The 16740-nt window shown below is 39.0% G+C and overlaps 1 protein-coding gene across 1 annotated transcript; it reads right to left on the bottom strand.

Moving 5' to 3' along the window:
* Positions 1-476: 476 nt before the first annotated feature.
* Positions 477-9985, bottom strand: stard7 (StAR-related lipid transfer (START) domain containing 7). Its single transcript, XM_058412268.1, has 8 exons — positions 8840-9985; positions 7943-8103; positions 7798-7847; positions 7534-7644; positions 6920-7002; positions 6726-6825; positions 5424-5508; positions 477-4765 (listed from the first exon to the last, which is right to left on the bottom strand). The coding sequence occupies exons 1-8, from the start codon at positions 9274-9276 to the stop codon at positions 4599-4601; spliced, it is 1194 nt and encodes a 397-aa protein (XP_058268251.1). The 5' UTR covers positions 9277-9985; the 3' UTR covers positions 477-4598.
* Positions 9986-16740: the final 6755 nt, after the last annotated feature.

Here is a 16740-nt window from a genome sequence, read left to right as displayed (position 1 = left end):
CTGACCCCAAGCCAAGCATTCAATGTCAAGGCTCCTCACAGGAAGTCGTGCCACTAAGCTTGGGCTAAAAATAGAACAGATCAACACACCACAGATCTGTCAACAAAAAATGCCCAGAAAATCACCTAGCTTTTGAAGGCATGCCGAAGGCAACGTTGGTATCGTGCGTTGAGTCTTTCCAAACAGCTTTCACTGCCTGAAAAAAATTTGTAAACTCACTTTGACTTTCGCTTTCCACTGACGCAAACCAGTTTTGAACGGCTCCTGGACGTACACGCAACTTAGCCACCGTTCAGTTCGGTTCGTTCGGATGCCAAAAATGCTTCGTATGCCGATGCTAATTTCTTGCAAAAATTTCCTTTCTTAATAGGCGAAAATTCGTATGCCAAAGTTCCACTTTACTGGTGTTTTCCTTTCATTTGTTCCAGCGTATATATAAAAAGAACATCAGCAAACAAATGACAGCACACAGCAAATGATAACGGAAATTGTTGTATTGTTAATAAACGCCAGTGTAAAGTGTAACATGACAGAAAGAAAAAAAAAAAACAGCATACAGGTGCCACTTCCTGCTCATTCATGTGAAAGGAGAAATTTTACCATCATACACACACACACACACACACACACACAGAAAAAAATGAACAGAAAACCGACCGCTCACAATTTCAGTCTGGAAAAACCTGTTACATTCATAAGCTGAGCATTATTTTTCCTCCCCCATGTTCAACTGAATAGAGCTCAGTTAAAGAAAGTCAAAGAAATGTACACACACACTTCATGCTGAAAGAAGTATGAAGCAACAGTTTCCTGAAATGCAAATCCATATTTACCACATGCTTTAAACAAGAGCTCATTTTATGCTAGCAGAACTTTAGGGAAAAGACAACATAAGTACTTTTAGAAACAAACAAACAAGTCAAAACTGATAAAAAAAAAAAAAAAAGATTATTATTATTATTTTTTTGGTTTTGGCCTCGATTTATTTCAGACAATCTGGGTTAAAGGAGTGCAAATTATAACAAAAAAATATAACAAAAAAAAAGACAACTCAAATTTATTAAATTATAGTATTATATACCGTTCCTTTCATGATAAATAAAAAAGACTATAAAGGAGAAAAATAAAAAATAAAAAAGCAAAAAATTTTCTCTATGACCGGCAAACCAATATTTCCAGTTAAAGTATTTGTTTTATTTATTTATTTATTTTTAAAGAAATCATTATCATTTCTGCACATTAATCACCAACATTTAATACACATCACTCTCATCCTCCCATCACACTGTTCTTTGCCTTACTACATAACACACAGAGTTCCTGGTTTGTTTTTGGCAGGTAAATGAGACAATGAAGCATTTGTTTTTAGGTATTTCTTTAGGAAACGGTGCCTGAATGCAAGACAATTGAACAGTGATTTTTACAGCGATGTTTAAGCGATGGTGTCTCTGCTAGTGTAAGAAAAAGAGATATTTTTATCAAAAAAAAAAAGACTGGCCTCACATTCATTTCCTTTACATCCTAAACAAACAGAGTAATGTCGATTATTCTCAAGAAATTCAGTGATCATGGTCATTCATGTTGCTTCGTAGAGCACTAGGAATGCTACTGATTCAACAGGATTCACAAAGAAACAGAAATCTGTGAAGGAAAAGTGATAAACTGACCATCAAAGCCTTCAACTGAACACCAAACTGGGAAAGCTTCAACGTTTAGCTTTCACAAGGACCTGCGTTACATTGACCTCACACTGTATCTGCCTCATAATGGCATCTTCACTAAGGATATATTTAAAAATTAACACATTATTATACATATATAGATATAGAGATATGATTCATCTATGCCATTTAAAACATTATATCTGTCATGAAAAGGTTCACTCAGGATATCAAAATAACCTGAGGACTGGAAAAGTGTTTCTATTCAATCTTTATCCAAATTCTTTAATAGCGCAAGATGATTTACAGATATTTATTCACACAGATTTGAATCTGATACGAAGGATGTCTTCACAATCCCATGTTAATAGTCTGTAGTATCTTTACCCTGATGTGGAACTTGTATTGAATTGAAGGAATATCCTCGCCACAACAAACTTAAACATCTTTCCCCGACTAATAAAACGGAGAAAATCTGCTCTCTCAGCTTAAATACTGATGCTGTAATAAAAAAATACAAAGAAATGTTCAGAGAATCACCGACGCATTCGAGTCTGATGTATCAGAGTTGATTATGTGAAAAGAATTGGAGGTGGGATTTAATACCGCTCAAAAGTTTGGGAACACTGAAAAATTTGATTTATGAGCATTTTTCATTTCATTTCTCTCTTGGACACGACAGGGTTCGAAATCAGGACGCTTCACCCTGAGCAAAACTTCACCTTTGTGTTTCAACGTTAAGTTTATTTTAGTTACTGTTAAGAGGAGGCACAGTGGCTTAGTGGTTAGCACTACAGTTTCCTCCCCCAGTCCAAAGACATGCTTTTGTAGGCTGAAGGGCATCTCTAACTTGTCCATTGTGTGTGTGTGTGTGTGTGTGTGTGTGTGATTGTGCCCTGCGATGAACTAGCACCCTGTCTAGGACATCCCCCATCTTGGATAGCAATAACAGGGTAAGTGCTACAGAGGGTGGATGGATGGCTGTATAGTTACTGCTTCATTATATGTGCTTATGAACATAAATAAAAGTATGTTGTTTATTTAGTTCAGAAATGGCTCTCCATCCCATTAAAACTTAAACCACTGGTATATTAATGTTCTTTTGATTAAAACGATCTCAACTGACTGTTATCGGAAATCATTGACACTGCCAGAATACTACTTATAAGCATCCCGCAAGTAAACGCTCCTGGAAGTAAGCCACGTCGTCCCCTAGCCAATCACCAGACAGCACCCAGTGTTCAGCTCAGCATTGATGACGCCGCGTGACGGCAGTTCAGGAGAAAACGGTAAAACAAAACACAGCTCTGATGCAGCAGAGAAAGAGGAAGTGTGGCGTGCAAGTGAGGACACCGCAGTCGTTAGAACACGTCCCCCACTTCCTCAAGAGTAGCTGATTTGAGAAATGCGAGGACCAGAGTGTCAGATTGCGTGTGAGTGAATGAAGCAGAACGCGAGAGAGATGACGTGAAAGCACGAGAGTCATGGACTTTTTTCTTCCGACCCCAAACCTCTTCTCCGGGCAGAAAGGATGTCGATCAGTTACATTCAACCTGTCTCGCAGTTTGCTGAAAACATTTCTCCATAGATGAAATGTTTGTACATCTCACCGTTACACGAAGGTAGAACATGATGTGCAAAGGTTTGCGTCTCATATGGGAGAAATAGGAAAATGTATTCAATTCAGAGAATTGTGTATCCTGAAAGACGTCAAGCTAAAATGTCTCAAGATGTGATCTGCAGAAGGCAGCGTCTGCTATCTGGTTCAGTTAGAACTACAGGGTGTCCCAAATGTCACCATACTTTGGGGGAAAAGAACACCTTTAAGCAAAACTTTAGCTTAAAAAAACATCCTTTACAAGATTGCCATTTCTTTGTAAACACAGAGCCGTCTCTTCCAGATCCATGATGTTATTTGGTGTTATTCTTTTTAAATTATCTTCCAGCTACACCATAAACATCACGTGTTCTTCTCTCGTCAAAGGCATTAAAAGGCATAAAGGCAACTATGGAAGACATTCTGCTAAAAAAGTGTTTATTTTCCCTAGGTATGAAGACTTCTGGGCCACCCTGTAGTTTAGATATAATTAACAGAGAATATAAATATACATATTAGAAAGGGGGGGGGCACAAACTTTTGAGCACATTGTTTCTTTTCCACATCCTGAAATGCTCAGGTTGATCATTTTTGTTACTAAAGGAATACCTCTAGAATAAAATAAACTGTCTGACAGGTGTACAAACTTTTGCACTTAATTGTACGTTCGGTTTCGACTGATGTTTATCGCACGTTATCTGCTTTAAAGAGAGAACGTCCGGCTCTGAAAGGTCAGCATTACAGCTTGTGTAAAAGAAACAGAGATATTTTAAGCACATAGATGTTAAGTGTTGCGAAATGAAAATCGGTGAAATGGCGACAATGTGAATTAGGACGATTGGACGGTAAGATTTTATACCTGCTGATAGCTTGGTGAGATTGTTAAGCAGAGAGAGAGGGAGAGACAGATAGCTCTCTAACCTCCTCTCTGGTTTATTTATTAATTCTTATTTATCCTTTCTTTACTGAGAAGAAGTTTGAGGAAGTAAATCTTCCAGAAGCAATAAACAGACAGCTGAGTGAGTGCATGCCAATTTTTCCCATTCTGATGCTCTCAAAAAAATTCCATGTTTACCTGGTTTCACACACACACACACACACACACACAGAGTGTAGGAAAGAAACAGTGTTTTTGGCAGCAGCGATAGCAGCAGCAGCAGCATGTCTCTGAATCTCACTCGCTGTCTGCAGGTTCACAGTAAGAGGCAAAGCTCTCTCTCTCATTCTCCTCAGGCTCCGTCTCGCCGCTCGTCACTCCCGTCCTCGTCCTGAATCAAACCCAAGGTTTTTTAGGTCTTATTAATTGCCCTTCACTCACACGTAAGGCCAGCTGTTTTCTCTCAGGCATAAATACGCGAGGATCCCGCCACATGCGCTTCCTCCTCCAGCCGATCCGGAGAGGCCTGCTGCACTGGCTTCATCACGCCCACGTAGTCATGAACGCCGACCTCGTGGTTCTTTGCTCGGAGAGCAGCCGTGTGAAGCTTCTCCAGGAAATCAGGCATGCCTGAGACGGAATTCAAAAGAAAAGCGGATGTTAAAGGAAAGAGAGATGGAAAAATAGATGATAGAAAATGAAAACAAATGCAGAGATAAAAAGAAATATGAATGGACAGACTGATAGATCTACAAATAGATGAGATGGACAGATAGACAGATATATAGATAGAGAGATAGATATTTTGTTATACAAATGGATGGATGGATGGATGGATGGGTAGAAAGGGAAGTTGATGGACGAATTATAAAACAAAAAAAAAGAGTGAAATATTTATATATAATGGAAAACAGACTGATTGAGAGACAGGCTGATCGACAGACAGACAGATTAATCAATTAATGGATTAATGATGTGTCATAAAACAGATGGGAAAAAATAAACTGAGAAACATTTGAGAAATAAAACAGGAATGAAAGGTGTACAAAAAAAAAAAAGAAATGAAGATGTACAAAATGAAGAAAGGCAGAGACGAGGAAAAATAAAAATAGATAGAAGCTTACGGACAATCAAGGAATAAAAATAAATAAATAAAAATAAAATAAAATAAAGCACAAGAATAATAAATAAATAATAAGTTATTAAAAATGAAAGTTAAACCAAAATAATAAAATTAAATAAAAAATAAAAAAAAGTTGTTTATAAATTGAATCCACGTGTCACTCACCGCTGGACACCATCCAGCTCACGCAGTATCGAGGGAAAACCGTCTGAGGATCATCGCTGTACGTCAACAGATAGTCGAATCCATTCTGAGGAAACGTGAGGATCAGATCAGACCACATCAGACTGAATCAGATACAACAGAACTATCAATCAATCTATACAGACCAGTGAATACATAGAAAGATAGATGAAGAATAAATAAATAGATAGATGGATAAAAAAAAATACATGAATAAATATAGAGACGGTGTTTGTATGATCCGTATCAGATGGAAGGCTGGACGGATAAAACAAGCGACAGGAGTGATAAATATGATTACAGGCATGATCAGGCAACACTGAGGCAGATTTATGGAGAGGCAGACAGATGGTTTGATGGACAAACATAAAACAGAATGAAATAAGGCAATGGAATGGATTAGACAGATGGATAAGCAAACAGATTAATCAGATTAGATTAAATGGATAGGGGGATAAAAGAAGAGATATATACAGATAGATAGATGTATGCACTGAGACAGAGAGACTGAAAGAGAGATGTTCATAGAAAAGAAAGGATGGATCGAGGACAGAGAGAGACAGATGGATAAATGGAAGTTAGACAGGAGCCTCAGGGATGGATGACACAGAGGGACAGAAAAGGATGGATGGATGTAGGGAATAAAGATGGATGGATGGATGGATGGATGGATGGATGAATGGATGGAAGATAATTACAGTGTATGTATGATAGGGAAACAGATGATGGATGGATGGAGAAAAATATGGATGATACAGGGCAAACAGATAGAAAAAAAAATGACAGACAGGTGGAGGATAGAGAAAAGGACAAATGGATGAATCGGTGAACGAAGGGAGTGATGGATAGAAAGAAAAGGATGGTTGATAACAGAACAGAGACAAATGGTGGGATCAGTAGAGATAAGGACAAACAAATACAGGGACTCAGAGACAGACATATGCACAGATAGATGGATGGATGGATGTTTATAGGACAGACTAAGAGACAATAACAAATAGAAGAAAGACTTAAGAATTAGACAGATACACAGACAGAGAGACCGATGTTTTGTTGGACAAATGTAGACGGACGGATGGAAGGACAGTGAAATGAATAGATGGATAAAAGTAAAGACATATCTTTAGATAGATATGATAAAGGGAGAGGATGGATAAGAAGCACAGAGAGACAGAGCGATAGAACGATATGCGATAGCTGGCACACAGACGGAGAGATGAAAAAAGGATGAAAGGATAGACATACATACACACACACAGGTCAACAGACGAACAGTTCCCTCACCTCATCGAAGGACTTGTGTGGTCGGATGACCATCCTGGAGCGATACGAGTGAACTCGGACAAAGTCTTGCGTCTCAGGAACTCCAGGATGTTTCACAGCTCTGAAACACACACACACACACACACCCCACCTCAATAGAGCTGCTATTTCACAAACAGACGCTGCATAATGCAGTCAAAAGTGAAAACACTCACCTGGACACCAGGACCATCAGGTTGTTCTTTACGTCCACTTCGTAGCGCCGCACATACACGTAGTCTCGCGAGTACATCGGATACTGTGTCAGGGAAAGAATAAAAAGACACTCGAGGACCTAAATGCAAGGGGTGTGTCCCAAACTAGGGCCTAGTCACTATCCTGTGTGCTATTTACTACATTTTCAAGTAGTCAAGAATATCAGGTGACAAGCCAGAATACCCATAATGCATTGTGATGCAGGTCTAATTCACACACACACACACACACATCATACTACACCATTTCACCAGGTAAGAGGAGTGTGTGTGTGTTTAAGATAAGCCTTTCTTTTCCCTCCTTTCCAGTGCTAACACAATTAGACTGCACAACACTGATAATCCGATTACACACGAAAGCGCCGCTGAAATCTCGATTCTGATTGGTCGGAAGTGCAGGGGGGGTTATGTTTATATGTGGCGCATAACCTGATGATAAAAAAAACCTGTATAATCGTTTATATGGTGAAGTGCTTCATGCCACCCAGTTGTTGATTGTTTTCCTATAACAATCTATGCTATGTTGTTTCTCATGAGCTGTGCTAAAATGTCATAAAAAGATGCTTCTTGCTTACAGGGAAATGTGTTGCCCAGTGGACCACCTCTGACCCCGTGGTCTGGTCCCGGTCCACCACGTCCAGTTTGATCACCAGTGCATCCCACTTCTTCCTGTATTCAGTGTCCAACTAGAGCAAAGGGCAAAGTAAACACAAAGAGGTGTGTAACTCACACCCGCTGAAGAAAACACGCACACATGCAAATGTTACAACCATAAACAAAATGCTCAGGAGATGATTTGTTTATAATGGAGGGCTTTATTAATCGAAGGAGAGAAGCACCTGAACGTTGAAGAACTGTCTGGGAGTAACATCGGTGTAGGAACCGAACACTGGAAGAGAAGAAGTGATGAGGAGAGCATCAGTCTGAATTTCAGCGTCAGTTGATTGCATTACCAATAGCGACATGCTCGCTATTGACGCTCACCTCTATACTCGAACAGATGGCTTCCTTCAACCGGTCTCCTCCACACTTTAAAGGTCTTCTTCTCCATCACAATTTCCCAGCCACTCTCAGCCTGCAAGCTTGCCTTCCCCGTGGTGGTCTGCTGCTTTACATCATCCAGAGCCTGGAGCTCCCATGCACACCTAACACACACACCTCAGTATCACAAATTCCAAACAACTGGTAAATCTCAAAAGAGAAAAGGGAAGTAAAACAGGAAGAGGGAAATGGAATAGGAAATGAAAAAAAGGAAAGAAAGAAGCAAAGGGTAACATGACGGATTTAAAGAGGAAAGGAATGGAGGAAGGAATGAGTAAAGGAAAAGAAAGACAGCTAGAAAGAGACAGTGACAGAAGGAGGAAAGCAGCACAGAAGACATAAATGTGGGAAGGGAAGCAAAGAAAGGAGGGAGGGTAGGTAGGAAGGTAGGTGTGCAAAAATAGAAGGAAGGAGGAAAGAAGGAAGTGGGATGGGACAAATGAGGGAAACTTGGGGAAGGGAAAAATTGTAAAAGCAGGAAATTTGAGATAAAGAGAGAACGTGTGAAATAGGGAAACAAAAGGGAGGGAGGGAGGGAGGGAGGGATGGAAGGAAGGAAGGAAGGAAGGAAGGCGGTGGAGAAGGAAGGAAGTAAAGAGTGAAAGTAGGACACTAAAGAGGAAAAAAGGAAGGAAGGAAGGAAAATATGACACGAAAGAGGAAAAAAGAAATAGAGGAAGGAAGGAAGAGCAAAACCTAACGGTGAAGAAATAATATTAAAGGGGGATGGGAGGGAAGGAAGGAAGGAAGGAAGGACAGAATAAAATTCAATACGTTGAAAAGAATGAGGCAGGAGATCTGCTCATTTAGCTGTAAAACTCATACGTCTTGAAGACTAACCTCCTTATCTCATCATCTCTTATCTTCTCGTCCTCCCACATGAAAACCCCAACGAGGGCAGCCAGCAGTTTGCCAGTCGGGGCTTGCTTGTTCTGCAATCGCCGCCAAATGCTGCCCACCAGCGTCCACCTGCTCCTCTCTGAGTACAGGTTCGAGTAGAGCTCAGCGATCTGCAACGCTCGCCTCAGTCTCTGTCCGGTCACAAAGCTGCAGTGGTCAGCCAAGATGGACAATAAACCTTCTCGCTTCTTCTTTCCAGGACTGGTCTCACCATAGCCTCTTCCTGCTTTCTGGAGCCACGTGAAGAGAGACTCGAACCATGTAGACCTGCCAGGTCCTGCTCCACTGCTGGAGTGTCTGAGAGCAGGCGTGCAATGTAGACGTGCAGCACGAGAGCTCATGCTGCACATGGGAGCACGCTGGAAGGATTTAAACATGTCTCCTGCAAGTGCGCGTGTGTGTGTGTATAAGTGCACCTTAAGAGGTATTTTGTAATGAGAAGCAGGGATCACAAAGCTTTGGAGATTTCCCCCCAGGTTGGACAGGTTCCCATGCAGGATTAGGACAGCTAGCACACAATGTCACGCACTCCACATGTGTATATATATACACCACTTGCTAGCACTTTATCAATGCCGTGACCTGGACTCGATTGCAGATTAAATTCTAAATATCAGTTAGATTATTCACAGGTTTCTTTATTCATCCAGATTGAATCCAGAAACCAGAATAAACACGTCATGGAAGGTGGAACAGTTTGACATTATCAAACTAGCTAGCTTCCTAACACTGCAAAAGCCCAGAGGAAGTGCTTCAAAGAAACGTCCAGATCTACAGCGCGTTATATTTTTTCAGACAATGTTTGCGTTCGTTTAAGGTGTAAAGTTAGTTTGATGAAGTCTTCTCACCAGATTTTCTTCCTTACTTTTTTAATCCTAACTCTGCATTCCTGCCGTCCTCATGTTCTCAGGGGCAGCGCGCACGTCTGCGTCCATATTGTTACGCCCGCTCGGTGTTATGAAGATTCTGATTGGTCCAAGTGAGTGTCCGTCAACGTTTCGCAGTGTACGCACATTCCGGTACCGCCCATATGTTGTTCGAACGATTCTAATTGGTTGTTTCAGCTAATCGTCAAGATTACCGTGAGTGTGTTGGGCTTCTCTGGACTTCTACATTAATTTAGCCCGGTTTAAACCAGTGATAAAAGCGCTTTAAAATAAATTATATATATATATTTTTAAAACATGAACACAAATGTAATTAAATAAATAAATAAACAGGTTTGAAATGAATAAAAAGGTCAAAGGAAGGACTGTAACTGACTTGAAGGTTAAAGGGTCAAATGCATGACCTGCTGACGTAAACATAAACAAACCTCATGTCTCTTACATGTGATATAACGTGCAAAAGTGACACTATGACAAGTGCATATTATTTTGTAGATCAAAAATGTATAGTTCTCAAGCTTAAAAGTGCAAAAAAAAGTGCACAGATACGTACACTCATTCGTACCAAGGGCAAGTCACTAATTAACCTACATGCATGATTTGGGAAATGAGACGAAACCACAGAACACAGAGAAAACCCATCCAGGCAATGTGACCGAACGACCCAAGACGTGAAATTCAAGCCAGACAGTGACTCAAGCTCAAGGTCGAACCAGGGACCCTAAAATAGTGAGGCATTTCCATCATGCTGTCCATTACAGGAAGTGTAGGACATAGTTGCTTCTTTAGTACTGCACTGGTGTAGCTAACAAATGACGCATGCCTGTATCTTTAGCATTTGTTAAACTGCAGGTCAGGAATTACAATCTCACCTCAAATGACAGTTTCAGTAACGTCATGTGTCAATAAACATGTTATAAATCATCTGCGTTCAAATAAGCAAGCAAGAAAGAAAGTTAGGACTAACTTACGCTTCTGCTTTAAATCTTTGAGTCATGCCTCATTCCTGAGTCTGATGCTGGTGCCAAATGACCATGAAGGAAACGATTTACCTTCAAGATGGACCTACGGTCAATTTTCGTCGATAACAGATCAACAGATTTATTGAAACTCAACACAACCACTTGAGGGAAATGTGTAATAATTTACAGATGGGTGACTATTTAAAGGAAGAAATGCTGCCTCTGGGTTGTTTGGCTCCACTCATTCCTCAAGGGTGAATTATCGATGCAAATCAATACTGCAGTTGTTCTGATTGATGAAACATTACAATCCTACTTCTATACACTGGTCTCTCTCTCTCTTCCAGTCTTTTTTGCTCAGTGAATGGCTTGATGAGGATGTAAATGATGTCTTTATATACTATGCTTTTCACAGTCAACCAGTTTAACAATTATAAGAAGTTGTGAAGGGATGTTAGACAGAGACCATCGTCATCAGGTGAAGGAAATAGCTTTTGGAAGAACGGTCTCGGTCCATCCAGAGACTTGCAGAATCTATGCCAAGGCACATTGAAGCTCTTCTGCCAGCTTGTGGTGGCCTAATGCATGACTAATTCACTTTTCCTTTAATTTGTCACCTGCGTATGGTCTACATGAACTTCATAACTGCAAGTGCAAAACTAGACACCAACCATATCTTGCTTACAGCTGGGAACAGTGTGTATATTTAATCATTTCTTTCAAATTCTCATGAAATATTTCAGATTTAAAACATCTTGTTTCCAACACTTTTCCATTCCTTTTTTCTACTTTTTTTTGTGCAGCTGTTAGATTAGGTTATAGATATGTTATATGCAGCTGTTAGATTAGGTTATAGTTAGGTTATATGCCGCTGTTGTAGAAATAAAAGGTTTATTTTAATTATTTATTGTCATTATTATATTCATGGTTATTCGTTGGTTTTCCTCTTAATAAGTTCTTTATATGTCACATCCTTTAATATATTGTATGCTGTTTTCTCTTCTACTGGAATGAAGAAAAATGCAGATGTATGCCCTTTTCAAATCTCAATTAGAGCATAGATTATATTCTATTATGTAATACGTATAAAATGGCAGATGGTTGTGGATTAGCCCTAAGCACCAAAGCTATATTTTACACTGACCACCAGGGGGCGTAATGAGTTCTCCTTTCACTTCGCTGGTGTAAACAGTTCTAACAGCCCCCTTCTAAAAGTTTCTTTTCTAACTCAATGTATAAGGTGGACATAGATTTAGGGGCTTAATAGGGCAGCACCATGTGCTGGGATGTGGACACTTGTGTTCTCTAAGATCTGGTCTAGAATGTTCTACTAATCTAATCATATTTTGATCCTGTAATAAAAATGATTAAATTAGTGACTTAATCTGTTCATTTGTGCTTCAGTCATATGACCTAGTATATGATCTGCTGTATGTAATAATCACATTCAGTATCACTGATTTCTCTGTACTGCATGGTGCATACAGGAAACATCCTGGCACATTTTGTACTGCTTATCACAGAGTACAGCGGGTCTGTACACCCCAGACACTGCGATACGCTCTCTCTCTCTCTCTCTCTCTCTCTCTCACACACACACACACACTCACACGTGTTAGATAACCTCATGCTTAAATTCTGAGAGAATTCAAGAGAACTGAATCCTCCCTTTGGGTTAATGTTTTATATTCCATACCAATATAAATGGTGGTGTAAATGGTGTTAATAATAATACTGATGAGTTAGTTCATTGCAAACTCATACTTCCTTTTTAAAGTGCAATGGAAAATCTTTTAGGTGAGCCCAGGTAATTGTTAACTGCTGTGTTAGGACACATCCTGTTGTTGTTGTTTTTTGCCAGAAAGATTAGGATTATCCAAATATATTTAAAAAGCAATAATAATAATAATAATAATAATAATAATAATAATAATAATAAAAATATTTACCATCTATGAGTTAAAATAAAACCTCTGGTCAAAAGACGAACCAGATGGTAAAAACTTGTTTTAAAGACATTTACCTGATATCATGATGTGTTGAGAACTTTATGTAACAGCTTAGGGAAGTTACGCAAGAGCAGAGTGTTTCTTTAAACCTGGGTTCAGGATACTGAGTAGTTCAGGAGGTGCTTAAAAGAAAGGGTGCAATGGGGGAAAATAGGGGTAATATTTTGCTGAAATGAGTTAAATGTAATCATAGATTTCATACGTCAATAAAATCCTGAGTACCAAAAAACTCGTCTTTGCGCATATACATGAATGAGACACTTTCCTAAAAACTTTCCTATTTATAATAACTAATAAATAAATAAATAAATAAAGCCAGTTCTGTAAATAAATGTTGGGATTTACTTCAAACCTATATATTATCCTTATATAAAATAATCTATTCATTTTCTTTCAAGGTGTTGTATCATGTATCATAATTTCTATTTCTAGAAATAGAAATTATGTATGATGAGACTACCTAGCATTAATATTAAACATAGAGCTGGAACAAGCTTCTGACCAATTAGATTTGAGAATAAACCAGTAGTGCAGTATAGTATATAATATATATACACTATATTGCCAAAGGTTTTTGGACACCCCTCCAAATCATTGAATTCAGGTGTTGTTTTTCAGGGGTTGGACTCGGTCCCTTAGTTACAATGAAAGGAACAATTAATGCTTCAGCTTCGTACCAAGACATTTTGGACAATTTCATTCTCCCAACTTTGTGGGAACAGTTTGGGGATGACCCCTTCCTGTTCCAACATGACTGTGTACCAGTGCACAAAGCAAGCTCCATAAAGACAAAGATGAGTGAGTTTGGTGTGGAGGAACTTGACTGGCCTGCACAGAGTCCTGACCTCAACCCCATAGAACACCTTTGGGATGAATTAGAGCAGAGACTGCGAGCCAGACCTTCTCGTCCTGCATCAGTGCCTGACCTCACAAATGCGCTTCTAGAGGAATGGTCAAAAATTCCCATAAACGCACTCCTAAACCTTGTGGAAAGCCTTCCCAGAAGAGCTGTTATAGCTGCAAAAGCTGGGCCAACTCCATATTATGTTCATGTGCATGTAAAGGCAGACATCCCAAAACTTTTGGCAATATAGTGTAGTATGTGATAACATTTTAATTTATATACTCTTTTTTTATTGCATCATATTATACACTTTATATTCTTTCCCTTAATACTTTCTAAAATATTTTCGGTATGTTAAAGGGTACTTGAATGTTGACTAAAAAATATTGTGAGATCAGTGATAATAACACAGACAGTGAATTCTACTGATCCCTCATTGTTAGTTCCCATGAAAGAAGTTGAAGCTCAACCAGATATTAAATCCCAGTTTAAGTCCTCAGCTACTGTACACAATAATTACAGCGAAACAGGTATTTTGTGTAAGTTTTATATAAATCCGCTATAGTTTACTATGGATTATCTGTGGTACTGTATGATAATCATGGTTATTACATTCTGAACTATAATACTACCATAATATTGTGGTACTTTTAAAAAAATGTTATATTATTTTCATTGCACTACCATTTTAAAAGTATTAGTTTGATATTGTACAATATTTTAAATAAATGAAGGAACCATGGTTTTTTTCTGACCTACCATGATAAGGAATAAATCATGATTTTTTTTATTATTGGATATAGGACAATAATCAACAACTCAAAGCTAATTGCCATACTTTTTAGCAATTTATACGTACATAGTACTTTATAGTAAGATATAGTAGCTAACAGTTGTTCGTCCTCTGGGTGCTCTTGAAGTTATAAGACAAAAAATATACAGTTTATCGCTGAGAAACCTCAAAATGCAAATTCCCAAGTCAGTAAACTTCATGGTACAGATTGACCGGTTCTCCATTTCAACAGATGGTTTGAAAATGTGTTTTCTCAGAAATAATAATGTATTAGAATTTGTGTTTTAATGTAAACATTGTAGTATTAGACCAGCTGTCTCTTCTTCTTCTTTCGGCTTTTCCCTTCAGGGGTCAACACAGTGACTCCACCTATCCCGATCTTCTGCATCCTCAACAGTAGCTTCATATCCTCATTAATGACATCCATATACCCCCTCTTTGGCCTTCCTCTTTGCCTCCTGCCTGGCAGCTCCATGTCCAATATTTTCCTACCAATATACTCACTCTCCCTCCTCTGAACGTGTCCAAATCATCTTAATCTGGCCTCCCTAACTTCATCCAACATGAGCTGACCCTCATGTATTCGTTCTTGATCCTGTCCAACCGTGTCCCTCCCAAAGAGAACCTCAACATCTTCAGCTCCAACTCCTGTATCTTCCTCAGTGACACTGTCTCTAAACCATACAGCATGGCCGGTCTCACCCCTTGCCGTACTAGGCTGTATTAATCAATGCCTTCTGACCACTCAGAATTAACAGTGCTATGGTGTAAGCTAATTTGATTTATTCACAGTAAAGTAGTGGCTGCCGTAAATTAAACCATTTGCAGCCATGCACATGCAGGGGTATTTTTACCACACCTTTTTGGTAGCATTTAGTCCATTTCAGTTGTGTTTACCTAGAGGGAAGACAGAGTAAACACAGTAATAGTGAAACTATTGCAGTTACACCATAGTGACCACTAAATAACCACAGTTTACAAACATTGGTTTCTTTTTGTTCCCAGAAAATTGGATGATTTTCATAATGGTAGTTTTCAGTAATGAGTTTGAGACAGAGATTGAGACGGACAATATTCGAAAAACGCAATATTGTGAAATCATGTTTGTAAGTGAGTGAAAGTGTTTACTGAGAGTGTTACTTTTAAATTCTACTGTGTAGTCTGAAGCTATTCGGAGTTACTAATGTGTACTGTCTGGGGTTATTTTTGCTTTAGCATGGAGAAACTGATGGCGAGGTTTTAGCAGACCAGCCGATGTGGAAAGAGCATGTGCACTGATAGGAAGGCCAAAAGGGAGGGACAAAGTCTGGCTGACCAGAGACTGTACTGGGACCGTCCGTACAGCTGGGTTCAACCATCCTGTGACTTGGTTTATAGTTTAACATTGCTTCTCAGAGACACTAGAGTCCTCCATGAACTTCTTTTTTTGTATTGTTTATAGTGAACCCGGCTTTAGTATTCCAGCTGATGTAGGAAGAAAACATGTCCTGATGGAAAGGCTGAGTGGCAGGGAAAAAAAGGTCTGGTACAGGAAGGTTCGACTGTCCCGTGACTCAGTTTAGATTTTAACAGTATTTTTAGAGTGAAAGAAAAATCATTAGTAACTAATAACTCAGTATTTCTGATACATGTCTGAGGGTTTTAATAAAACATGTGTCTCCTCAAAATATAAAAATTGATAAATGATAAATAATTCCCATAATTTGTGGGGAACTGAAATATAAATGACATTACATCACTGGTGTAGGTTTGAAACGAATTGGATAAGATAGCTACATAGACAGATGTATGATAGATAGATAGATAGATAGATAGATAGATAGATAGATAGATAGATAGATAGATAGATAGATAGATAGATAGATAGATAGATAGATAGATGGATGGATGGATGGATGGATGGACGGACGGACGGACGGACGGACGGACGGACGGACGGACATACAGACAGACAGACAGACAGACAGACAGATAGATAGATAGATAGATAGATAGACAGACAGACAGATAGATAAATAGACAGACAGATAGATAGATAGATAGATAAGACAGACAGACAGATAGATAGATAGATAGATAGACAGACAGATGATAGATAGATAGATGGATGGATGGATGGACGGACGGACGGACGGACGGACATACAGACAGACAGACAGACAGACAGACAGATAGATAGATAGATAGATAGATAGATAGACAGACAGACAGATAGATAAATAGACAGACAGATAGATAGATAGATAGATAGATAAGACAGACAGACAGATAGATAGATAGATAGATAGACAGACAGACAGACAGACAGACAGACAGACAGACAGATAGATAGATAGATAGATAGAT

The sequence above is a fragment of the Hemibagrus wyckioides genome, linkage group LG16 (assembly GCF_019097595.1).
Source record: "Hemibagrus wyckioides isolate EC202008001 linkage group LG16, SWU_Hwy_1.0, whole genome shotgun sequence".
NCBI lineage: Eukaryota > Metazoa > Chordata > Actinopteri > Siluriformes > Bagridae > Hemibagrus > Hemibagrus wyckioides.
This window is presented reverse-complemented; position numbering and strand designations above follow the sequence as displayed.

What these genes read in the sequence shown, in the direction of transcription:
- stard7 (XM_058412268.1), bottom strand. Translation starts at nt 9,276, where the DNA reads ATGTTTAAATCCTTCCAGCGTGCTCCCATGTGCAGCATGAGCTCTCGT. An exon ending in AGAGATGATGAGATAAGGAG is followed by an intron (nt 8,104 to 8,839) that starts GTTAGTCTTCAA and finishes TGTGTGTGTTAG; the next exon opens with GTGTGCATGGGAGCTCCAGG. An exon ending in CACACAAGTCCTTCGATGAG is followed by an intron (nt 5,509 to 6,725) that starts GTGAGGGAACTG and finishes ACGTTTCCTCAG; the next exon opens with AATGGATTCGACTATCTGTT.